Source organism: Phycodurus eques, chromosome 7, assembly GCF_024500275.1.
Source record: "Phycodurus eques isolate BA_2022a chromosome 7, UOR_Pequ_1.1, whole genome shotgun sequence".
NCBI classification, from domain to species: Eukaryota; Metazoa; Chordata; class Actinopteri; order Syngnathiformes; family Syngnathidae; genus Phycodurus; species Phycodurus eques.
Genome location: NC_084531.1, coordinates 4828302 through 4855109, shown reverse-complemented (window position 1 = coordinate 4855109; position 26808 = coordinate 4828302). Strand labels below are relative to the sequence as shown.

Sequence of the window (26808 nt, the reverse complement as noted above, 5' to 3'; positions counted from 1 at the left end):
GGTTGGAGTTCCTTCATCAAGCCGCCTGGAATGATGGAAAGCTCCGAGTTATTGCACTCGGTCGAATGGTGACTGTAGAGACGCTTCTCCCGGCTTTTTTTTTGCTCATTAATCCATTGCCCGAGTCGGGCCACCTCGCCTTGTTTCCGCGTTTTCTTTTTCTTTTTTTTCCGCGGAAACTCAGCTTCCTCTTCTTGACTTGGCGTTACTCATTTTCCTTCTTCCGCCACTTGCAAACCATGGATTTGATGACCTTGAATTCTCTCGCTGCTGCGGCTGCTCCTCCGCGTAATTCATATCTTGCAGTTTAAACTGTGCTTCGTAAGCGTGTCTCTTCGTAGGTGCCATTTTCGGGGGTCCTTAGTCAAACCGATGCACATACCGTAACTATATACCTACTGGGGGCATGTCTTTAACGTCCTCTGTCACGCGCACCCTTTCCCCTTTACGTCCGCATGCTGTCCTCAGTCACGTCCACCTTCCTAGATATAAGCAGCGTGTCGGCAGGAAATGCTCCCAGTCAGTGAAGCGGAGCGCTCATTAAAGTCACACAACAACATTTACAGATTTTGGAACTCGGTGCACACATAGGGCGCGCAGCATTATAAGGCGCCCCATCTATTTTGGTGAAAATTTAAGACTTTTATATGCGCCTTATGGTCATGAAAATAGGGTAATATAAATGAATATGCATCCGGAAAAAATACTTGAGAATGAGCCCAAAATTGTCTCACATTGAAACTACAGATACATACAGACATTGTCAATAGAATAATATTCAGTTCGTCATGGAAGTTGTTTAATGTTTTATCCTTGAGTTGTATCCATTGTTCCCACAGCTTCCTTCTCGTATAAATGCGCGTACATGAGAAAATGATTGACACACTCCCAGCCCACGCCTCCAGTCTATACAGTGTCAAATTGGACAATTCTCTCCATCACAGAGACTTTCAAAATTAATAATGAAAGTTAAATTACAGGCATTAGATGAGGCTGGAGAGGGATGAGTTTTCAAAAGATCATTTAAAAAATGTTTGACTGTCAGAACATGCAGAGAGTTATAATATACATCTATCCATCCATTTTCTGAGCCGCTTCTCCTCACAAGGGTTGCGGGCGTGCTGGAGCCTATCCCAGCTATCATCGGGCAGGAGGCGGGGTACACCCTGAACTGGTCGCCAGCCAATCACAGGGCACATACAAACAAACAAGCATTCGCACTCACATTTACACCTATGGGCAATTTTGAGTCTCCAATGAATGCATGTTTTTGGGATGTGGGACGAAACCGGAGTGCCCGGAGAAAACCCACGCAGGCACGGGGAGAACATGCAAACTCCACACAGGCGGGACCGGGGATTGAACCCTGGTCCTTAGAACTGTGAGGCTGACGCTCTAACCAGTCGTCCACCGTGACGCCTTATAATATACAGTATATGATAAAAATTATTCCACTTTTAATGTGGAATAATGGATAGATGTCATACTTGTCATACTCCTACATGCATACATACTGTATATATACATCAGCCATCTACAGTAAACTGCAGCTCTATTAAGATTTTAGGGGACAGAAATAACCTACCTCAATAGGTATACCTCTAATGGAACACTGTAATGTTAAAACTGGGTCATTTATATGACATCCTGCTACATTAAGGCCTTTTCACACTGCACTTGCTCAGTGTGAAAGACCCCGGCGTCAAAGCGCAATGTCGACGACAACGGCCATACCATATGCGGCCATCCCATATTTGAAACTGCTGACGTAGCGCCCAATCAGGAAGTAAACAGAAAGGTTTTTCCCACTGATGAAGTAGAGTGCACCTCGTCAAAATGTCGCTGTCTTTTTTAGGCTTGATGTGAGCTACAATATTACTAAGACCGCTTGGAGAGATATTTCAGGCTCAGCAGAGATTTGGGGACAAAGAGAAACCACTTGTATTAGAGCATCCTCCATTTCCCCCCTTGTAGCGCTCAGAAATCACTCCGCCAGCCTCTCTCCCATTGGAGGAGCTTGTTGATGTAGCGGCCTCAACGGTCCAGAATATAACATTTTTTGATCCGAAGAGGCGACGCTGAGCGTTAGAGGCCAAAACGTCAAAACCACGTCAAAACGCTCTGACGCCCCCTCAGCACACACACAATGAATGGGAAAGTCAAGTGCGTCAGTGTCTTGCCAAGTGGCCTTTAGTCTGTTCCTATTCAGTCCCTCACACTTTCCGTCTGTCAACAGTTTCCAATGGATGTATCAATATCAGCGCTTGAAAAGCTGTACATGCACACTATATGGAGGACAGCTTGCATTTTCAGTCATGAACATTTTTCATGATCATAGCAACGAGTTTTAAACTTCAAATGTTCTCTTTAAGCCTGGTAGCAACATAGCTTGTCTGCACCCAAAACATCAGCAACTCTGTTCAAGATGTGAACTTGATTTTAGCTAATTAAATTACATTTCCATTCATCAATTTTCTTCGCCACTTGTCCTCAAACGGTTTCAGGTGAGCTGGAGCTTGTGCCAGTTGACTTTGTGCGAGATGCAAAGTACACTCTGGGCAGGTCGCTAGACAATTGCAGGGCACATGTAGACAAACAGGCATTCACACTGACAGTCACACCAATTAACAATTTCGAGTGTTTAATTTACCCTTCATGCATATTGTTGAAGTATGGGAGAACGCTGGACTATCCTGAGAAACCCTATTCAAGCACAGGGAGAACATGCAAACCCTGCTGAAGCTGAGATTTGAACCAAGAAACGTTTGACTTTGAGGCAAGCATTTTCCATCCACATATAGAGAAAATTGTTTTCAAGATCAATGGAAACTCGTTTATGTCTTTTAAGTACAACTATTTTTAAATGTTTGATTTGTGATGATAGGTTAAACATGTGGCGGCTTCTAAACTTCACTGCCATTAAACTGGATATGAGGTTGGAAGCAATAACATGATATATGACTATGAGATACAAAGGTTGGAGGGGTTCATGCTACAATGTTGCTTCACTTTCAAGCAGAAAAAATAAATGTCTCAGCTGTTAGAGGGGATTCATATACAATGGTTGGTTGTGGTGGCCCTTAATGTAATGTAGCATCTTTAACAAATCTGTCAAGCTGTTCCAACTGGCGAGCAAGAGTAGTCCATCGCCAAATGCACTAAAAATGCAGGGCCTTTGCATAGAAAGGTAGAAAATTAAACCGCTCATTTGATAAGCTTGCCTGTTTTATGTACCAATTATTGGAAAAAGTAATTCCAAACATGTTCTGGATGAACTGCCAGAACCATAACACCCTGGTTCACTACCCTAATGTCCAGCATAGCATCACTGCAATAATGGATTTTAGTTTCAGCTGAATGCAGACCCCCAACTCTCTCAATTATCCTTTCAGACTGAACTACCATATTGATATACGCCCGTTTTTGTTGTTGTTGTTTTGTTTTGTTTTTTTTACCTTGTAGCATTTTATTTTCTGCTTTGTCAACAGTTTACAGGTATTCAAAGTGAACTCCACAAAAGTGCCGTGCTTGTCATGAGCACCATTTTGTTCATAAATACCACTATACTGTGTCATGACTGTGACACAGGAGGGACTGTGTGTTATATAGACAGACAGATGTTGTCTTATTGCAGTGGGATCTACAGATATGGATGTGAGCATTTATACACGTGTTGGTGTGTTTACCTCTCAGCTAAGCAAACAGTCATGAGAGCTTCAGTATTGTATATTTGATGAGTTGAGGGTAATCTAAACCTTAGAACGTTGAATGTAATTATTACAGCTCACATAATTGTACTTCTAATCACCAAATGCTCTGAAAAGACAGACAATAACTCACCTGTACAAATACAGTTTTACAGTGCACACATGTCCATACACACTCCCACTGTCTTAACATCGTGGGAGTTGAGGGTCATGGTCGGTGTGATTACTTCATTGGATAACATGGTGAGGACTTGCAGCTAATGAATCATCGAAAGTCTGCTGCATTATCTATAATTCCAAGCTTGTGTCACACATACTGCAAAGTCTAAAGGTACACAATAGTAGGTACTGGCTGTCAGGTGTTCCAGTACAGCTATTAGGGTTCGAACAATAAGTTTCAACAACAGTTCGATTCGTATGAGAATTTGTGGTTGCCGATTTGATTCAAGGATGATATTTCTTCATTTAGAAAGATAGGATTAGAAACGATTCAGTAGCTTGAAATCAATTCAGTAACTTTTTAGCCAAAAATTCAACTAGTGCAGTGGTTCTTAACCTGGGTTCGATGGAACCCCAAGGGTTCAGTGAGGCAGTTGCTGGGGTTCGACGGAGGACTCGACACACACCGCATGTCCGTAAAAACCTTTTTACACTACATTTTGAATGCTTTGTTCATGCTGTTCAAAACGCAAGGGAGCGTAAATTGGCGTTTACCATTGCGGCGCCTCGAGTTGAAATGTTGTTCTTTTTTAACTACCTTTATTTAACAACATTGCAATGATACAATTGACTTGAGTAGCATTGCTGTGCTGTCAGACAGTGCATCCAATAATAATAAGAAACAGCCCAAAAAATTTACTCTTACCAATTAACCCTTTTCGCGGATTTTAACAATAACATAAAGAAAAGGAACAGACTTTGTTGTGAATTTTAACAATGAACTCCGTTCCTCTGATATGAGAGTGGCACTTACCGAGGGGAATGGCAACAGCAGAATTCACATTCACTTACAGTAAATTTTCATCAAATTGAATTTTTTGTTTGGTTTTTGTGTGAAATTCGTATTTTGTTGGTTTTGTTCTTTTAACACAGTGATTTTGTGTGCAACTGATGTGTGGTTCATTTTGTGCATGACCTGGATGACTGAGAATCTACACAGACAATAAAATATATACCTGTTTTGAATTTGAAATTTAAAAAAATATATTTTTCAAATTAGTAAGGGTTCCGTGCACTCTGTATGAAACCTGCGGGGTTGCGTCCCTCCAGCAAGGTTAAGAACCACTGAACGAAAGTGACTGTGAAATAAATATCTGCATACTGGAGAGTGCAGGTGGAATTTCCTAGAATCCAGATGTTGTTTCTTCTCAGGCAATCAGGTAAAATTTTAGGTCATTACGTATAAAGATTTTCCTGATGTACTTTGCAATAAATCAAAGGGAAAATAGCAACTTATTGTTATTTATATGATTGCATCTATGACTAACCCTTTCCCTCGAAACACTTGAACTTCCAGAGAGCCATCATATGACATTACCCCCCTATCGCTACCACAGGGCCATCACTTGGCGGGATGTTTTTAATCTAATATCCTTAATTATCTGTTAATGGTCGCATTTGTTCTGTAAATGAAGCTGGTGCTAGAATTATGAGGGGGTCCTTGGAAAAAAGATTATTCACTGTAATGTGCCACAGGACCCAAAACGTTTGAGAATCCCTGTTATTGTTAATAAAATAAACAAGTGAACAAACACTTGTAACACACTGAAGTGAGGCATGAAATCAGCGTCCAGTCATTGACGCCATCCAGTCATTGACGTCATCCCGAAGAACATTTAGGAAGTCAGAGATCACAGATGTTGGATAGGGGAGCATTTTGGTATATTGAGTGTTGAACATGGTTCAAGTCAGGGCTCTCAAGTTCTTCAACGCCACACATGCCCAACCATGCTTCGATGGACTTTTTAAGGGCATCCCCATAATTGGTTTCACATGTTCCAAAGTTGGAACATAAACATTGAACATGGCTTACAATTAAAAGCTACGACGAGAGATGTCCCGATCACATGTTTTTGCACCCGAGTCCGAGGTTTTGATTTTAAGGATCTCCCGATTTGATACATTCAACATTGCATTAAAAAAAATAGCATGCATCAAAATTTTCTCAAGTTCATATACATACATATCTGTATGTACATAGTCATACAGAGATATATGCATCATAAGTGTATATGTGTGTGTGTGTGTGTGTGTGTGTGTGTGTATCATATGGAGCATTCACACACACAATCCTTTTCTAGCTCTAAATTTGATGATAGGGTACACAAATCGTACTACTCAAAATGTGTATTGGCCCAACTCAGGCAATTTAATTACAAGTAAAATGCATAATAATTTCACAAAACGAGTGGGTTTTTAACATAATATGAGCAAATAGCCACATGACATTTATACTGGTAGAAATGTAGCTCTAAGCAAATTACAAATCGGTGTGCAGGACGCTTAATAATATTTTCATGAAATTGTATGGTGCATTTATACATTTTATTTCCTGAGGACGCAATTAGTACCAATGCAATTGAATGACATATAAAGTTCAACATGATAAGGCAGATTGGTCTGAGTGCATGCTAAACAATACATTTACATTGTTATTTATTACAACCCCAATTGCAATGAAGTTGGGACTTTGTATTAAAAATAACAGTCCGGGGTCTCCGTTATCGTATTTTATGCTTCATAATGCACCTGTCATGAACGGAACAGAGGACAGGACCCAAAATGCACGACTCCAATACAGATGGACAGTTTCAAAAAAGAGAGGTTTAATATATGAGCAGAGGTCGGTACACAGTCAGGCAATCCGAAAAGGCGCCGGTATCCAAAAAACGTGAGGCAAGGTCAAAAATCAGAACAGTCTTACCATGAGTCGGTGACCTGGACACAAGGAATGCTGGAACGTGACAACAAGGTACAACGAACTGGCGACCAGAAAGAATGAGACACGAAGTTAAATGCTTGGGGTAATTAGGGTACACGAGGCACAGGTGGGGAAGATGCTCTCAGGAGCAAGTGTGTACGAGACTGGGGGGAAACAACAACCAGTGACATTTTGCTTTGCATAGTAGAGTTTCATGTTGCACTTACGGATGTAGCGCCAAACCGTATTTACTGTCATTGGTTTTCTGAAGTGTTCCTGAGCCCATGTGGTGATATCCTTTACGCATTGATGTCGGTTTTTGATGCAGTGCTGCCTGAGGGATCGAAGGTCAAAGGGATTCAATGTTGGTTTTCGGCCTTGCCGCTTACATGCAGTGATTTCTCCAGATTCTCTGAACCTTTTGATGATATTATGGCCCGTAGATGATGAAATCCCTAAATTCCTTGCAATTGTACATTGACGAACATTGTCCTTAAACTGTTTGACTGCTTTCTCACGCACTTGTTCTCAGTCTTTTTTGCCACCTGTCCCAGCTTTTTTGGAACGTGTTGCAGCCATGAAATTCTAAGTTAATGATTCTTTGCTAAAAACAATAAAGTTTATCAGTTTGAACATTAAATATCTTGTCTTTGTAGTGTATTCAATTAAATATAGGTTGAACATGATTTGCAAATCATTGTATTCTGTTTTTATTTGTTTAACATGACGTCCCGTCATTGGAATTGGGGTTGTAGTTTAGCGTGTGTCTTTAGGCGATAATGACCATCCAGGGAGCTACATGGTTGGTGGTATACATCACGTGCGTGACTCCGCTCATCTACAAACTACACTAATGATTTATGACCTTGCTAGCGTGTCAGAAAATAATTCACACTTGTAAAACTACTATTTGAAGTCAAGTCTTTTGAATGTGTCACAATTGCTTCTGAGATTGCGTTGCAGTGAGGTGGCTTTATATTGGGCTTTGCAGACTTATTTAGGAGTACAGTGTCTTTCAGCTTGCACTGAGGGTGGGCAATCCGAGTGGTGTCTCCATATTCTTAACGAGAGTGTTGCAACTGGCCAAGGCAGACTGTGCCTGTGTGTGTCACGCACACACACACACACACACACACACACACACACAAGGGCGTGTGTGTCTCTTTCATAGACACTTATACACGTACTAAAAAAAAAAACTGAAAAGTTACATTGCGTAACATAAAATGAAGCTATTACTGCTTCATTTGACAAGCTCTTTGAACCTTTGGATTATTTTGCCACTTTGTGACATTTCAATTTGTCACAAAATGTATATTTTTCACCCAATCGTGATCATCTTAAAAATCATGGGATCGACCCAGATTTCTGACCCCGTGATCGGATCGGGACATCCCTAGCTGTGACACATGATATTGCCTTTCATATCTGGACTTCACTTGAGTTCAGTAAAGGAAGGAGAAAGAGCGGGCCTCATTCATCAAGTTTGTTTCTCAGAAGGGCCAGTAAAAGTTAATGGAGAGTTCTTAAATGTTGTACCACTTTCCTTCATTCCTGCAGCTATAGCAAATCGGTTAAGAAGAAGTCACCCTGTGACCAAAAGGATGCAAGTACAATTTGCTGGACAGGAATAGGCCCAAATACCTTAAGTGTCAATGAGCAAGGCACCTTACTTCTCACACTGTGCCCGGTGTTCTTTTTGTCATATTCATGGCATTCAGTCATATGTACAGCTACCCAAGAGCAATCACACCTCCATATCGTCCTACTCGACCAATTTACTTGCCCTCCTTTCCCTCTTTACAGCCTACTCTGTGCTGTCTCCAGCCACTGCGGTGACTGCAGCTGATCCCATTAGCCAGATGAGCAAGCCTCCAATGGAGGAGAAAGCATAATGATAACACCAGAATCTCTCACACACATTCCTCCCCTTACCACTGCTCCTGCTCCGTCTCCTCCTTCTGTTCATTGTCATTCTCAAGGGTGTGTGAGGGTGAGCTTGGCACGCCAGTGTGTGTCATTTTTAATGGTTTGCCAATTAATGGCGGTCCAAGCTTGGGGTGGGAGAGTGCTGTATGGTCTAATTTATGTTGACACTGTATTTCTGCACTTACATGTACGTTACCGTATCTGTGTCGGCCCTTTCAGCTCAGGATTCTGTGTGTTGTCCTGATTTAAAAATAGTCGAGTCATAACGTAATTTATGGTTCACCAAATGCCGAATTTTATGGTGCTTCAGCCTTCATTTTAGCACTCACGCTCACAAATGAATGTTTAGAGTGCATCTGAACTGAAAATAAGCAGTTGTGATATACAAAGGTACTTTAGATAAAAGCCCTCTTCTAAATCATACACTGTGACTCTTTCACTTCTGGCTTTGCAGTTGCATAGCGTAGATAGAGTGGTTTTCCACTTTGAAAACATGTAACGTTTTAAATGATCTCACGACAGTATACATACTTATTTTACAGTTGTAGCATTCTTTGCTATTGCAGGTTTGGAATATAGAAGGCTCTCAATCCTCACCCATTACCCTTCAGGGTCATTACCTTAGTTAATGGGAGGACAGTGTCTTTTCATCTCTCTAACTAGCCTCATTAAAATCCATTCAGCTAATGAGCCCTCACTCCTTCCCTAATTAAGACCCACTAGTTGATCTGCTGTTACTCCATTACTGCAAATGTACACACTGACACATACGCATGTCATCAGGCAGGAGGCTTGACCTTTTAGGTGGCAGTAAAGTAGGCAAAGTGGTGTGAAAAGATGTTTCATGTAAAATGTTTCATAGAGGCTGCTCTATCACTGCAGCTAGCCCCGAGTTTACAGCTTGTGCTTCTATGCTCCAGGTACTACTGCTTCCAGCAGTCCAAAACCATGTATATTAGTTTAATTGAAGAGTATAAATGGAGGTCTTTTCTCTGTGTTTGACTGGTGATCAGTCCAGCATAAAGATAAGGAGTGCGAAAAATCAATGGATGGATGTGTCATGGGGGACCTAGTGGTTAGCTCATCAGCCTCACGGTTCTGAGGTTCTGGTTTTGACTCTCCCTTGCAGCTTTCTTGTGTTGAGTTTGCATGTTCTCCCCATAGCTGTGTGGGATTTCTCTGAGTACTATGGCTTCCTCCCACTTTCCCAAAATATGCATGTCAGGTGAATTAAAGATTCTAAATTGCCCATGGGTGTGAATGATAGTGTGAATATTTGTTTGTCCGTTTGTGCCCTGTGATTGGCTGCTGACCCATTCAGGGTGTACCTTGCTTTTTGCCCAAAGTCACCTGCAACCCTAATGAGGACAAATGGTATGGAAAATGGATGGATAATTATTTTGTTCATTAACCCTTTTATGCAATGTTTTAATAATTAATAAAAATTTTGGGAAGCTAAATGAGGTCTCAAAGGTTCATGTGGCGCCTCAAAATGGTATGACTTATATTTAAAATTAAAAGGTTTTGGCAGTAGACATGACTTGTTCACCATTTCAGGATACCATACTTGTCTTTCATGTTCGGCAGGGAAGAAATAAGCCAAACAAGATCCAGATCCTTTCCTTTGGCCACCTAAATGTTTTAATTTGAATTTATGTGGTGGATTTTTTTCGCCTGTGGTTCCGAGTCGGAGGTCACCCGGGAGAACTCCGACCTCCGTCGGGCATGGGATGAATGAAGACTTCGAGACACTTGGCGTTTGGGCTAATTCAATTTATTGAACAAGCCTTAGTGTCATAACAGCTGCTTACATTGCCAGAACGACGAAAAAGCCCCCGAAAACCCCTGGATCTCTGTTTTATCAAGCTTTCCTTCCCTGGGAGTGGCTTTAGTGCCTCCCTGGGTGCACCCGGAAGGATGGTGCTCCTCATGACCATATTTGGAATCGCACTCACCTGCTGGTGCCTCTTACTCTGGTCAATCTCCCCCCTCCCTGGGGCCCTTTGCTGCGATAATGAAAAACAGTCCTCTTTGAAGACCTGGCCCCGGTTGTAAACCCCAGACAGGTTTCTGTCAGGGAGGAGCAGGAAACCCAATATACATATAACTGGTTAAAGGACATCCTTTGATGTAGAATTACAAAGAAAAGATAGTTGGTGTGAATACAGGTCTCCAACCATTTGTCCTGTGCAAAGGAACTCTGATTGTGTTACTATTAAAATATACTACACTTACAATAGAAAAAAAAGGAGGGAGGCTGTTTACCTCATCAAATCAGAATCAGAATCCTCTTTATTTGCCAAGTATGTCCAAAAACACACAAGGAATATTGGTCTCCGGTAGTTCGAGCCGCTCTAGTACAACAACAGACAGTCAATTTACAGAACACTTTGGAGACAGAAAGACATTGACCAAAAAAAAAAAACAGTCACTGAGCAGTAAAGGGTTGCTAGTTATCTGGTAATGCCGATACATTTATTTTGACAATTGTGCAAAAAGATGCATAGTCCTCTAGCACTTAGAGCAGTTCGAATGACTAATATTGCAATAGTCCGGTGCAATTACCATTGTGCAAAGGGCGCCGAGACTTCAAGGAGTGTATGCGGTTTAAAGTGACGAGTAGTGCGATAGTCTGGGACAATGTTGGTTGTGCAAATGTTGCAGATACTCCTCAATCAGTATGCAAATGGAGCAGATGCTACTCTGGCACGAGTGGGCAGTATATGCAAGTAGTGCAGCATGGCGAGACAACTACAGTGAGTGCACGAGTAATACATAATTGGCTCCACAGAAATGTGACAACAAACTCAAGTCAAAAAATTGCCAGCATGTTGTAATGAAATTGTAGGTTAGGTGTTTAAGAAGTTGATCGCAAGAGGGAAGAAGCTGTTGGAAAGTCTGCTAGTTCTAGTTTGTATTGATCGGTAGCGCCTACCTGAGGGAAGGAGCTGGAAGAGCCGGTGACAGGGGTGCGGAGGGTCCGAGAGGATTTTGCACGCTCTTGTCTTGGTTCTGGCAGCGTGCAAGTCCTCAGGAGTAATTAGGAGCAGCAGGTAGGCAATTACAATTAATAAGAAAATGGATTTACTCGCACAAGTACAAAAAAGTCTTCAGTTCATTATTTCCACTAAGAAATCTCCTTGGAACATGCTAAAGAAACATCAGTGAATTTTACACATTAAGACTCTTACTCTCAATAAAATCCTTTATTAGTTGACAAATGTATGTATTCAAGAAAACACAGTAAACTGTTATGTTGTTCAACCACTTGCCCCACATATCTGTAACAGCACGCTCTTTGACTCTTTCCTAGAAAAACATCATTGTTGAATGGTACATTCTCCTTGAAATGTAACTAGCACATAAGAACACATTTATGTGGAGGAAAACAAAATTAGTGAATGAGGCCCATTGTCCAACACTGAATGGGTCAAAGTACATTATTTCAACAATGCAAATAATGTGTGTGTATACTGTATGTACAAAATTAAATATAAATTGCAGCTGAGCAATCAAGATGTTTTAAATATATTCTAGGTATGTTGAATTTGCTCTGCAACCCATAATCTATCATTTACTAGCGTCCATCCTCCAACACCACCGTGCTTTACCTTTTGCCACCAATTACATTCACAACACAAGTACTCTATTGGCAGGGCTTTCAGGTACTGTTGCCAGCTTCTTCTGATTCCATATCTGTCATACACAGGGAAAATAAAGTCGGGGAGGAAACAATAACAACATGCCTTGAGCCTCAGATGAATCCTCACAATGGGAGTGGGATGTCTGTCCCCCACAGCACATTGAAGGAGTGCACCCAGCAGAGTAGGGCACAAGAGCATACCAGCTTTGTGTCATCTGAGGGAGAAGACTCAACTTGAATGCATAAATGAATGATCCCCTTTCTCTTTTAGTGCCTCTTCTTGCCACACTGAACTAGACTGAATCTGACCACTCTCCGTTTGTTTTAATTCTTTGTCTTGTGCTCTCAGTTTTCACTATTTACACTCTTGAGATACTTTAAGAGCAAAAAGTAAGCTTGGTCCAGATAGTCTCCATGGCATTGTTGTCAGGTTATCAACCACTTTTTGTTGACGTGTCCTATCCGTAGGCCAAGGTCCACTCAGTAACCACAACATTAGGTACATGAGAGACAATGCATGAGCAATTCTCATTCTGTGTTCTTACCCATGTCAGCGTTGCAAATGACAATCTGTTCTCAGTTACCTTACGTGGATACATAAAGATTAAATTAAAAAAAAATAATTCTCAAATTTCATTGACACTGTCAGAGAGGTATTCATTTAACAATATTTACCATTGGGGTTGAACTTTGAAATGTTGTGGAACTGCATTGCATCATATTGAGAATCGATTGTACTTGTAATACTGTGTTCTTTATTTAGTTACATGCAGAGGTGGGTAGAGTAGCCAAATATTGTACTCAAGTAAGAGTACTGTTACTTGAGAATAAAATCAATCAGGTAAAAGAAAAAAGTCGCCCTCCAAATATTAACTTAAGAATAAAAATGTACTCAGTGAAAAAAAACTATTCAATTAAAGAGTAACTTGTGAGTAACTTCAGATTTGAAAAAATAAAATAAAAATCAGAGCATGAACGTTCAAATAAAAAAAAATAATAATAAAAACATATATGGGAGTCCACACACCTGCCACCATTTCAATTTTTAAATGCCCAAAAAACAATAACATGAATAGGGGCCTACAGAAACAATATTTGCTTTATTCACTTAAATGACTGAATGAAAAAGCAGTATTTTTTTGTGTGTGTGTGTGTGTGTGTGTGTGTGTGTGTGTGTTTGTGTGTGTGTGAGAGAGAGAGAGACCATAAGATAGGGCTAATGTTGCCAGATGCACTGCCAAAACAACAATAAAAACAACTGCAGCTTATAACAGTGTTTTCTCAAGTTAGAAGTGGGTTGAAATATCCAGGTTTGGGTAGTCACAATATAAGAGCTGAATGACAAAGCTGTTGTATTTTGGAGTCTGTAAAGTAAATACTCGCACGGCAGGTTTTTTCCCCCCCCCAAAATGAGTCACTTTGATTGGCCCGCGAAGGCTTTGTGTGAGGTCATATGACTGCTTTGTGCTGTCTGATTGGTGAATTGGAGTGATCACATTGAATTGGCACAACGCTGCCCTATGCGGAAGTCGAAGTTGGAGTCTAAAAAATAGATCGCGCACGCAGTAATTGAATTTAAAGCAAAATAAGAAAAAAAAAAGTAGTGAGTGGCATGTAGATGACTGTAAAAGTATAAGTAAGAGTAAAAGTATCGATTCTTCTTCACATAAATACTCGAGTAAAAAGTATGGTGTATTTAAACTACTCTGACAAGTACAATTTATCCAAAATGTTACTTGTGTAGATGTAACAGAGTAAATGTAACGCGTTACTACCCACCCCTGGCTACATGAGAGGGTAAAATATTAGCGGCACCTCTAAACAGCAGTACAGGCCTAAGTTTGGATTTCAGTTGATTGTTTGAGTCTTAAGATATTTAAAAATACAGTGCATTGGCTTTGTTGATTGATTACCATTCTCACAGCAGTCATTTTGACAGAATAAAACAACAGCATAAAACTATTCAAAGTATACTCGCTCTAAACTGGAATTATTAATAATATTAATATTATAATTGCTGCAATTAAAAAACGAATAATGGCAAGCATATACTGTACAGTAGTACTGTCAGGATCAATGTTTTCGCAGCTCGATTGTTTCTCAGTCCCCCATGAGTGACTGGAGCTTCGTGTCAGCAACGGTGGCAGTTGCTTGGTAGGCCGGAGCCAGGTGGCGCCAAGCGGGGAGGGAAAGGGAAGCGGGGACAAAGCTTCAACCACCCCTGAACCTTATCGTTGCGATCCAACAGAAATGTGTCATGCATTGCCGTGCATATGGTCCAACAATGTTTTTTCTTAATTTTTCTCAAGCTGCCATGTCTTCCCTGAATTGCTGTGGTAGTCTCCAGGGGAGATGTGAGTCAAAAAACATTGATATAAAAAGCAAAATAATACTCTTGTATGTAGTGGGATCAAGTATCGCTTAGAAAGGCAATGATGGAATTTTAACAGGTCTTGAAAACAGAGATACTTTTTCAATGATTTGTATGCTTTATCTAATAATAATCTCCTTTGTGGGCTTCCTGTATCTTCTACCTTAGGGTTCTCCATAACTACATGCTGTGGCGCATTGTGGCAGCGCTAAGTGAACATCTGTCAACCGCCTTCCGAAGCACCATCCATGAGTTTTCTCGGGAGATTGATGGCACCGAGCAGCAGCTGGAGCTGGGCAGACTGTGCCTCACGCAGGCCAACAAGCACTTTGGCATGGCCCTGGGAGCACTCTTCGTCCAGCAGCACTTCTCCTCACAGAGCAAGGCCAAGGTAAGAATGCAAGCTAGGGAGTGAATGAATGGAACAATGAATGTATACCTTTCATTGTGTGTAGTTTGTTCAATTAACAATGCATAAAATGAGCTAGTCTCCAGTGATTGTTTGTAAAGGAGGGCTTTTGGCTTTGAGAGGAATCTGAACAGTGTGAAACCGTTACAGCTTTCCAAGGCAATAAGAGAAAATCTCAAACCTGACCTTGGCCTCAAATGTGTTTTTGAAGTTCATTTCAGAAAACACATTTGTTCAAATGCTCATTCTACACTTGTATCCAAACAAAACAAAAAAAAACCTTTAACATGAATTTATATATCATGTGTTTCTTTCTTACATTTTATTTCTGGCTTCTGACACAATCAGATGATTCTGATGGATTGCTGAGCTCCAATCTGGAAATTCTATCCATGGCCATGATAATGCTCTCTGAGCCAGTTCTCACTAATCCCACACCTCTGGCCCTCTATCACCTATCGTCCGTCTTTCTCTCACCTTGATTCTCACACATTGTTTTTCTTATCGCAGTCTCTTGGCCATTCTAGGACACGGGGATATAGTTCCCAATGACATCTGCGACCCCATAGTCTCGTAACTAGCCTGTCAACTCAGCATTTATGGTGAACCACTAATTGCAAACTTATTTCATAAAAAGCCAGAAGCTGGACACATAATCATTGTGCACATTGTTTGGAAAATATAACCTCACCGACCATTGTTTTAATATCTCACGTGGTAAATCATCATTGGAATAGTTGGAAATTGCAGTTTAATAAAAATATAACCCCTTATGATTTACTAAAGATTACAAAAGGCTAAGAAAGTGTTTCATATGAGACGTTTAAAGCATCTGATGCCCACATAGTTCGGTAAAGCTGCCAGTTGTGATGTGCAGCTTTGACAGATGACACTTACCAGAGCCTAAAGTAGAATAACAAAGCCTCGGGAGCTTGAGCTGATAAACAAGAGGCAGCTTTCAAGACGAGTGTTTTGTCATCCCGAGTACCCAACATGGGGGGGGGATACATGATGTGATGGAGCAACTGACATTCCTCACAACAAAAGTGATCATCATTAACATTAAAATTACCTTTTTACAAGTGAGGAAGTGCAAACGCAAGACGTTTTGATTGCTTTCTTTTTTTTGGTTTGTTGTATTTACAGGAGTATGGAAAACCTACATACCTGTTTTTCATGTGCGGAAGGGTGACAAGACACTATTAAATTTCAGCACAAATCTGGATAAAAATGCAGATCGGGAAATGTCATTTCTTAAAATGTTGTGATTTGACATTTTAAAGCTCTGGGAGTGTCGTGGAGAGATCCCCGTCTTTTGCATTTGTGTGTGGGATCACAATATTTCTTTATTCTTGTCAGCACAGGACGTGGATGGCAGAACCTCACCACAATGTAGTCCAGATATAAACACAAATAGAGAGATCTGCACTTTTGTTTCCCCTTTTGTCTCAGTGGTCTTTGCTCTACTGAGTGACACTCTAGTTCTTGTTAAGCATGCCTATTACATCCTTTATGCATCCAAAAAGTAAGATGGATGATCACCAGTGGTTTAATGTCAAAGAACCATAACTGCGTCAACATCTGCTAAAAATATTATGTTCCTGTGGTAAGCCTACTCCTTTACAGGAAAGAAGTTGAGTGAGAAAATATGTTTTAAGGGGACCTAAAATGTAATGTGATCCCCCTCCAGGTGCAGGAGTTGGTGGAGGATATAAAGCATTCCCTGGACCTGCGACTGGAGGAGCTCGACTGGATGGATGAAGCCACCAAGGAGGCAGCCAGAGCAAAGGTTTTAAAGTTTACTTCTCCAACTCACACATAAAAGTTCCTGTCAGAGCCAGTGTAGGATTTGGATTTGGGTTTTTTTTCTCTTTCTTTTCCTTATGGGGATTTGACCGATTGCCTGGGTAGATGAAACCAAGTGATAGAATATGACAAGGACTTGACTTTGAGAATAGGGATCTCTCTGTGGTGATGATTTAGGGTCTGCACAGCAAGATATCCCTTCTAATACATTTACAATGTGCAGTTATAATCCCTTTATAGGGTCGTGCCGAATATAAAGAGCTTCCCTGTAATCCTATTTCACTTGGTTTGCTTGATTAGGTGACGTGTGTGCTTGCACAGACGTGTGTGCCCGACTCCAGACACAAATGTCAATTGACGTTCTTTTTTCTACTCACTTTCCACTGATACTTCACCCCTCATCATCCTCCTACTCTTCTCTCTCAGCTGAAGTACATGATGGTCATGACAGGATACCCAGACTTCCTGGTCAAACCTGAACTCATAGATCGAGAATACGGGGTGAGTCATAAGCTCTCACTTCCTCAACATTGCTTTCTACTTAATTTTTTTTTCCCCATCAGGCATTCCCATGAATCCTGGGAGACATTTTAAATGGAGAGAGCATACATAGTACACATTTAAAAAACAAAAATGTTAAAAATTAGCTCTTCAAATTCAGTATGCTGATTCAAGCAGGAATAACATTTAAGATCAATGTCTGTACACTACACTAGGTTACGCTCAGAACGGGTTACTGGTTAGCTACCAAAGGGAATGGGAGAAGCCATAAATTCTACAGAAAAGATTCCCATAATAGAGGTTGGGTATCTGTGATACGAAAAGAAAATATTCAGAAATGTGATATTGAGGTAATCTGCTAACACAAATTTGAAACAGTCCAGATAACAGAGGCACATGTGGCCGGGTGAGACCCAGGAAGATAAAAGGCACATGGAAGCAAGGTCAGAGCGAGGAATAGAAGCTTTAGAAAAGCAAGTTATATTAGGGAGTCAATAATGGCTGTATTTGTTTGCAAAAATATGGACTTTATCCAGCTGTTGTTGATGAGATTTTTTAGCTTTTTACCAGATCCACAACAATATTTGGTGTTTCTGTGCTTAACAGGCAGATACCGTTTGTTTCCACCATGATATTGGATTATGATGCTGCACCTTTACTTTACTTGACTACGAATATATCCTACGCTACAAAAAAAAAAAAAAAAAACCCACTGAGAACCTATTTAAATTTTGGCATGGTATTGCGGGATTCAGTATCCTTGCTAATGGACACTTCGATAACGCCATGGGCGACAACCAACTCTGCCACCTTTTCTGTCTATCAACTGTCACACGAATATGACCAACAGAGTCAGTAGTAACTAACTACTATTTGACAAATTGCTGAAGAGTCCATCTTAAAACAGGTGCATTTTATGAGACCCTTTGAATAAATGCTGAGATATTTAATGAAACATTGTGTACCTAACTGAAGGTAAAAAAAATAAAAAATAAAAAAACAAGCAGCATATTCCACTATTGACTTTGCTAAAAATATATCCATACATCTTCCATGCGGCTTTTACTCATTGGGATCACATGGGAGCTGGAGGCTACTTTGTCCCAGCTGACTTTTGGCGAGTACCAGGGTGTCTCTTGGACTGGCGGTCAGCCACAGTCAAAGGACACATACCGTACAGACAAATGGGCAATTTTTATTCTTTTAACCTCGTAATAGCATAGAAATGTTTTTAATCTGGGCACAAGCATGGGGATAACAAGCAAACTCTGCAGGTGGACTGGAGTCAATATCTTGTGGTTTTCAAATGAAAGGTGTTTTTTTACAAACTGTATATTAAGAACTAACTGCCAGTTACTGTATACTAACCAATTGGTGTCATCATATCTTATGGTTTTGCAGTTTGATGTGGATGAGAAAACCTACTTCAAGAACATTCTCAACACCATCAAATTTAACATTAAGCTGTCGGTCAAGAAGATTCATGAAGAAGTGGACAAGACAGTGTGAGTTTCCCCTCTTGGCGATTGCCTCTGTGATGTCCTTTTTAGTTTGACACCTTAGTGGTTGCACCATTGTGACAAAACAAACAGATTTAAAATTGACACACACAGCTGGAGAAGATCCATTGAGTTACTTATCTACAGCAGCCAGACATAGGAACGTGCTGTGAAACATGAAGCTCATTTCTGTAAAATATAGCAGCCTGCTACTCCTGGATTGAGTGATTCTCTGCACTGACAAACATTATTATTCCAAGATGCCCGGAACAACTGCTCCATTAGCCCACGCTCAATACCCTAAAGAGTTGAATCACGCACTCCTCCTTTATCACCAAAAAGTGCACTTTTCATTGCTCGCTCGCTCTGTCTTGTCACTGAGAAATAAATAAATTCTCCTCCGTCTTGTGTTTCGCTCCCATTCAACGCTGCACAGCCCACGCAGAGCCATCAGTCTTTCCTTCCAGGAACAAGGGCATCGCTTACTCTAAGAGTTAGTCATTTGGGGAATTTGGTGGCAATCGATTGGTCTGGCGTCAAGTGGATTAGCATAGAGGAACTGTCCTTGTTTTCAAGTGCAGAGAGCTGTGACTGTAGGATCACAAGCACTGAATGCTTCTCACCAGGGGGTTTTACAGAGATGAGAGAGAGAATGTTCCGGTATTCTATTCAGTACTTCTGTGTGTGTGTGTGTGTGTGTCTGTCTGTCTGCCTGCCTGTGTGTGGGGGGTTGTTTATTTGATATCTCCACAGGTGGATTCTCCCCCCACAGGCCCTAAATGCCTACTATCTTCCAAACAAGAACCAAATGGGTGAGTGATTGCTCAAATTCTATGAACAGAAATATTGGTCTGTATGGCCTAAAAATTCAAGACTGTTTTGTTTCCCCTATTTGTGGGAGACCTTCTACAATATTTTGGATTATGTCTGTGGGCTTTTTTGAGTTCAAGGCTGGTGGCACGGCAGGTGGTTACCACAGCTGCCTCACAGTTCAGAGGTTGAGTGTTTGAATCCAGCCTCCAGATTTTGCATGTACACGCTTGCGTGGATTTCTCTAGTTACCTCGGCTCCCTCCCAAATTCCCAAAATCCACAAAAAAATCGAAATTGTCCTTAGGTGCGAATGTGAGTGGGGATAGTTGCTTGTCTATGTGTGCCCTGCGATTGACTGCCGCTCAGCCTAAGGTGTATCCCAGCTCTTGCACAAAGTCAGCTGGGATAGGGCTCCAGCTCACCCACAACACCAATGAGGATAAGTGGCACAGAAAATGAATTGATGAATGTAGTTCAGGTATCTGCACAGTGATGCTGGCTGCAACTGAAAAGAGGTTTCTCTAAACCATTCCCATAAAGCTGGAACCATACAGTTGTCAAACATGTCTCGGTAAGCCTAATCATTAAATAATATTGTACAGACAGTAGTACCTCAACCTATCCATCCATTTTTACAGCTTATCCTGTTGAGTTGTTCCTGAGACTCTCCCAGCTGACTTTCTTTGAAAGGCAGACTACAACCTGGATTGATCGACTGTTAATCACAGGGCATATGAGCCTCTGGTACACAGAGATACCCCCTACATTGGCACATCAGAGCTGTAACAGAATAGCCAGCATTTATCCAACTTTTCTTGAATCCATTGAAGGTGGGATATAGTTGCACAGCAACTTGGCATCCTGAAACACCATTACGTGTGATGACATCAGCAGCAACGTTTAGTACGACTATTTGAAATACAGTGATGGGAGTGATGGCATTATAAACAAATGGTGTTACTGACTGCGTTACTATTTTCAGTGTGTAATCTAATTAATTATTTTTGTAAATCATGATAACGGCGTTACCATTCTTGCAAAAAAAAAAAAAAAAAAAAAAAAAAAACAAGGTGTTACTTTAATTAATAGATAACAGAAGCTGAAGTTTCCATCAGGCCAGCGAGACCTCTAAACCAAGAGGCAGGTTTTCTTTTTTTGGTTGTTCTCCATGACAGGGAACAAGACAATTGCACAAGTGACGATGACTGGCTGGTGTAGAGTAAAATGTTACTAAAAGCCAATCAGAGGTAAAAATGGTGGTGGGGGTACGCAACTGAAAGCAAGGATGGTTGCCCAGACAATCACGCAATGAGTCTACACTAGTGCGTTTTGGGGACCGGATTAAAACTACATCTGAAGTAAGTTCTTTACCTGAAAGTATTGACATTACTTTTCTTTCCTAAAACAAAATTCAAGAAAATGATGTAGACAATATTGATTTAGCCTTAATGTCAGCTCACAATTCAGATGAAACCGTTTACACTTTTAACTTAAACATTAACAGACTTGGGCATCTCGGAATTATAAAAAAAAAACATTAGAATTGAAGAAAAATTTGCAATGTGCTGCAACACCTCGTCCTGAGGTTTCGTCGGCGGCCCTCTGCGCTCAGCCTCAGGAGCATGGACACCGGCACGTTCCTCTATAATGAGGAAAACTCTGGGCAATCGTTCTCATATTATCATACGGTGAAGTGGGCCTAAGTAAAGATGTCCACATAAATTTTGATAATTGTTTGGAGTTTTCTGACAGTAAGCAACATTAAGCTTATTCTCTATAGTGAGTGTATGGAGAGGAGTCTCAAAAAGTTTTCTGATGAAATCGAACATATTCGATTTCACTGCAACTCCCTGGCAACCCTATCCCTATAGTGGCCATAGCGCCGAAGGAGATGAGGACCATGCAAACAGAACTAAGAAGAAGAAAGTGTGTTTGTAGAAGAAAAAAAATGAAGAAGTTCAGCTTATCTGGTAACTACATTGCATTTGCGAACTCTACTCAATGTAATTTTACTGTGGTGAATGACTTGGAAGACAAGTTACACAAACACCTGAACACAAGGTGCCTGCAACAGCGCTAAGTTCAGGTCACATCCGAATTGGCGATTGTTCCGTTTCAAATCACAATCACAGAGTCTGTGGCTCAGCCGAACTTGATGTTGACCACACAAATAAGGATTTGTGATTGTAGATATTGAACAGGTTTAACATTTTTGATCGTCGACTAGGGAGGAATAATGAGTCTTAACACACCCACCGCACACTGCACACAGACATCCAATAATCGGGTTTTGCTGACTTTGATCAGAAGAGGGAAAAATACTCGTTGGCATTTGTGTACCTCGCTTTAGGGACCAACAAGCAATAACTCTGAGCAAAGAACAAATAACCTCGCTCCTTCACCCCTTCCTTACTCTTGTCGCTCATAAGGAGGCTACACCTTCTTTGCTGTCTGCCAGCTGTCTCCTCCTGGTTTAAATCCCACACTGAAAAAAAAAATCAATGGTTTTCTCGTAAGCTGATGTAGAGGGCAGGCGGGGTCAAACTAGCCCTGTCCCACACATAATTTCTCTCACTACAAATACAGCCGCTTCAACCAATTTAATTTTCTACTCTTTTAGTTAGCAACAATTAGACCTACTGCGCGGCACGGTGGGCGACTGGTTAGAGCGTCTGCCTCCCAAAAACATGCATGGTAGGTTAATTGAAGAGTCTAAATTGCCCGTAGGTGTGAATGTGAGTGCGAATGGTTGTTTGTTTATATGTGACCTCCGATTGGCTGGCAACCAGTTTAGAGTGTACCCTGCCTCCTGCCGATGATAGCTGGGATAGACTCCAGCACTCCCGCGACCCTTGTGAGGATAAGCGGCTCAGAAAATGGATGGATGGATAGACCTACTGCTGCTGCTTCTCTACTTTTTGTCACAATATAAATATTTACAAGTTTTAAAACCTGGTGATGGGCTGCATGGTGGCCGAATTGCCTCAGAGTTCTAAGGTTTGTGGTTCGAAACTTCCTGTGTGGAGTTTGCATGTTCTCTTTGTACTCATGTGGGGTTTCTCTGCACTCCTCATTCCAAAAAGATGCATGGGAGTTTAATTGAACACTCTGTCTCTTTTGCCCATCAGTGTGAATGTGAGCGTGAATGGTTGTTTGTCTACAGTTTGTGTCTTGCCCAAAGTCAGTTTGATTAGGGTCCACCTTACCCTCTACCCCATTGATGACAAGCGGTATAGAAAATGGATGGATGGAAAACTGTGCCACCATATCAGCCATTTTGAAGCAATAATACAATATAGAGGGTACAGTACTCAGGCTACATGCCGAAGCATCTATCCCAGTTAAATTAAAGCATGACTTGTGTTGTTGAGTGTTGCGCTGCCACCAATAATCTGTGCTGTATGTGAAAAGCTGAGTGTAACACTAAAATGAAAACAGTGGGAAATGAATTGTACATTTATTTAGTACGGTTAACTTTTACTAACTTGTTTTAAGATATTCCATCCATCCATCCATTTTCTGAGCCGCTTCTCCTCACTCGGGTCGCGGGCGAGCTGGAGCCTATACCAGCTATCATCGGGCAGGAGGCGGGGTACACTCTGAACTGGTTGCCAGCCAATTGCAGGGCACATACAAACAAACAACGATTCGCACTCACATTCACACCTACGGGCAATTTACAGTTGTCAATGAACCTACCATGCATGTTTTTGGGATGTGGGAGGAAGCCAGAGTGCCCGGAGAAAACCAACGCAGGCACGGGGAGAACATGCAAACTCCACACAGGCGGGGCCGGGGATTGAACCCCAGTCCTCAGAACTGTGAGGCAGATGCTCCAACCAGTCGTCCACCGTGCAAGATTGTAAGCTATTATTCACTCAAAAAATATATTCAAGTAAAAAAAAAAAGGAATAAACTCTTTAGAACCCTCTTTAGAACTAATTATAATCTAATGTAATTATCTACATCTAAAAATCTAATAGACAATCATGCTAGAAATCAGCTGACAAAAGAAAGCTGACAAAAGAAATTAATATCGCAAAGAGAAATTATGCAGAAAAGCGCTAAAAAACATTTACTCCCAACGACTCTAAGTCAGTCTGGTGAAGACGAAAATTGCTAACCAACTACAATCCCCAATTCCAATGAAGTTGGGACGTTGTGTTAAACCTAAATAAAAACAGAATCCAATGATTTGCAAATCATGTTCAACCTATATTTAATTGAATACACTACAAAGACAATATATTTAATGTTCAAACTGATAAACGTTATTGTTTTTAGCAAATAATCATTGAAGTTAATGATTATTAATTTTATGGCTGCAACACGTTCCAAAAAAGCTGGGACAGGTGGTAAAAAAAGACTGAGAAAGTTGAGGAATGCTCATCAAACACCTGTTTGGAACATCCCACAGGTGAACAGGCTAATTGGGAACAGGTAGGTATAATAGGAGCTTCCCTGAATTGCTCAGTCATTCACAAGCAAAGATGGGGTGAGGTTCACCTCTTTGTGAACACGTGTGAGAAAATAGTCTAAAAGATTAAGGACAATATTCCTCAACATACAATTACAAGGAATTTAGGGATTTCATCATCTACGGTCCATAATATCATTAAAAGGTTCAGAGAATTTGGAGAAATCACTGCATGTAAGCGACAAAGCCTAGAACCAACATTGAATGCCCGTGACCTTCGAGCCCGCAGGCGGCACTGCATCAAAAACCGACATCAATGTGTAAAGGATATCACCACATGAGCTCAGTAACACTTCAGAAAACCAATGTCAGTAAATATAGTTCGGCGCTACATCCCCAAGTGCAACTTGAAACTCTACTATGCAAAGCAAAAGCAATTTATCAACAACACCCAGAAATGCCACCGGGTTCTCTGGGCCCGAGCTCATCTAAGATGGACTTATGCAAAGTGGAAAAGTGTTCTGTGGTCCGACGAGTCCACATTTCAAATTGTTTTCGGAAATTGTAGACGTCGTGTCCTCCGGGCCAAAGAGGAAAAGAACCATCCGGACTGTTATTGATGCAAAGTTCAAAAGCCAGCATCTATGACGGCACGGGGCTGTGTTAGTGCCAATGGCATGGGTAACTTACACATCTGTGAAGGCACCATTAATGCTGAAAGGTATATACAGGTTTTGGAGAAACATATGCTGCCATCCAAGCAATGTCTTTTTCATGGACTCCCCTGCTTATTTCAGCAAGACAACACCAAACCACATTCTGCACGTTACAACAGCGTGGTTTTGTCGTAAAAGAGTGCGGGTACTAGACTGGCCTGCCTGCAGTCCAGACCTGTCTCCCATTGAAGATGTGTGGCACATTATGAAGCATAAAATACGACAACGGAGAACCCGGACTGTTGAACAGTTGAAGCTGTACAGCAAGCGAGAATGGGAAAGAATTCCACCAACAAAGCTTCAACAATTAGTGTAGTGTAGTTTGAACATTAAATATCTTGTTTTTGAAGTGGATTCAATTAAATTTAGGTTGAACATGATTTGCAAATCATTGTATTCTCTTTTTATTTATGTTTAACACAACGTCCCAACTTCATTTGAATTGGGGTTGTACAAGCGAACATCCCCTCAAGCGGAGAACAAAAGACGCATAGCTGACGATTTGAACAGCCCACATCCACCCAGCCGTACCACCGAACATCATCGCACCTCTGACTTCTGCGTTGACCATTCATGAACAGGAAACTTCTTCAAACTACAAAAGATCACCAAAACGGCGAGCCCAGACCTTGTGTCACCATCCTGCCTCAAAGTCTGCTGGACCCCCTGCAATTTGCCTACCGAGCAAACAGGTCTGTGGAAACGCAGTCAACATGGGAGTGCACTTCATCCTAGAACATCACAGGGACCAATATGAGGATCCTGTTCGTGGACTTCAGCTCTGCATTCACCATCATCATCACCAAACCCAAGCTTCTCCAACTCAGCATCTCGCCTGCCATCTGCCAGTGGATTCACAGTTTCATGACGGGCAGGACACAACAGGTAAGGCTGGGGAACAACAGGTAAGGCTGATGGTGCATGTGGATGAGATCATCCACATGCACCATCAGCACCGGGGCACCCCAAGGATGTGTCCTCTCTCCACAGCTCTTCTCTCTTTTCATGAAAGACCACACCTCAACGCACCCAGCTGTCAAAAGGCCTGATGTTTTGCAGACGACACCACAGTCATCGGCCTCATCAAAGCTGAGTCTGCGTATCGACAGGAGGTGGAGCAGCTTGAGCTTTGGTGCAGCCGACACAACCTGGAGCTGAACACGCTCAAGACTGTAGAGATTATCGTGGCCTTCAGAAAGCATCCTTCGGCACAGCTGCCCCTCACGCTGTTCAACTGCCCTGTGTCAACTGTCAAAACTTTCAAATTCCTGGGAATTACAGTCTCTCAGGATCTAAAGTGGGAGACCAACATCAACTCCATCCTCAAAAAGGCCCAGTAGAGGATGTACGTCCGATGGCTTCTGAGAAAGCACGGCCTGCCACAGGAGCTGTTGAGGCAGTTCTACACAGCAATCTTTGAATCAGTCCTGTGTTCATCCATCACAGTCTGGTTTGGTGCTTTCACAAAAAAGGACAAACTCCGACTGCAACGGACAATCTGTCATGAACGGATGGAGACTGGGCCTAAGAGCAGGCGGAGGCTGAGAGGTTGTGATGAACAGTTTATTGAAAATGGAAATATAGATGGTCCTTGAGATGTGCTGGTGGGTTGTTGAGGCAGAGAATCCGTGCCAGGCAGTGATGAAGGCAGGCAGATGGATTGGCGGCGTGGTGGACTCCCTCGCCACTTGGCGAGGGGACCCGGAGGAAACACTGAGGACAAGGAAAAACACGGTGGTCAGAACGAGGACTAGGGTTTGCGTAGCTTACGTGGAGACTGGAGAGCCGTTGTACCACTGGGGAAGCTTCAATACTTTGGCGAGAGTTTCCGGGATCTGGCAGGCTTTTACGCAGGTGGTAACGTGGGCTGATTGGTGACAGGTGTGGCAGAGGAAGGTACTGGAAAGAGAGAGGGGAGGGGAGAGAGAGAGGGCGAGATGGCGCAAAGCGCCACTCAGGCTCCAACCATAGTACTGTAGGGTGGCTCATGACACAATCAGGACTGCCAGAAAAATCGTTGGTCCCCGCTTACCCACCCTAGAGGACTTGCAAGCTGCCAGAACTAAGACAATAGCATG

At 41.7% G+C, this 26808-nt stretch overlaps 1 protein-coding gene across 4 annotated transcripts in view; it reads left to right on the top strand.

The window, feature by feature from the left end:
- Positions 1 to 26808, top strand: part of LOC133405228 (endothelin-converting enzyme-like 1) — a 57422-nt gene that overhangs the window by 17712 nt on the left and 12902 nt on the right. For all 4 annotated transcript variants that reach the window (XR_009768922.1, XM_061682025.1, XM_061682024.1 and 1 more), the window contains exons 7-11: positions 14739 to 14961; positions 16670 to 16768; positions 17212 to 17286; positions 18688 to 18791; positions 19539 to 19597. Coding sequence is in view for 3 of the 4 variants with exons in the window: in XM_061682025.1 (XP_061538009.1) it covers positions 14739 to 14961; positions 16670 to 16768; positions 17212 to 17286; positions 18688 to 18791; positions 19539 to 19597 (560 nt within the window). In the remaining variant the exon portion in view is untranslated. The remainder of the gene's footprint in view (positions 1 to 14738; positions 14962 to 16669; positions 16769 to 17211; positions 17287 to 18687; positions 18792 to 19538; positions 19598 to 26808) is intronic.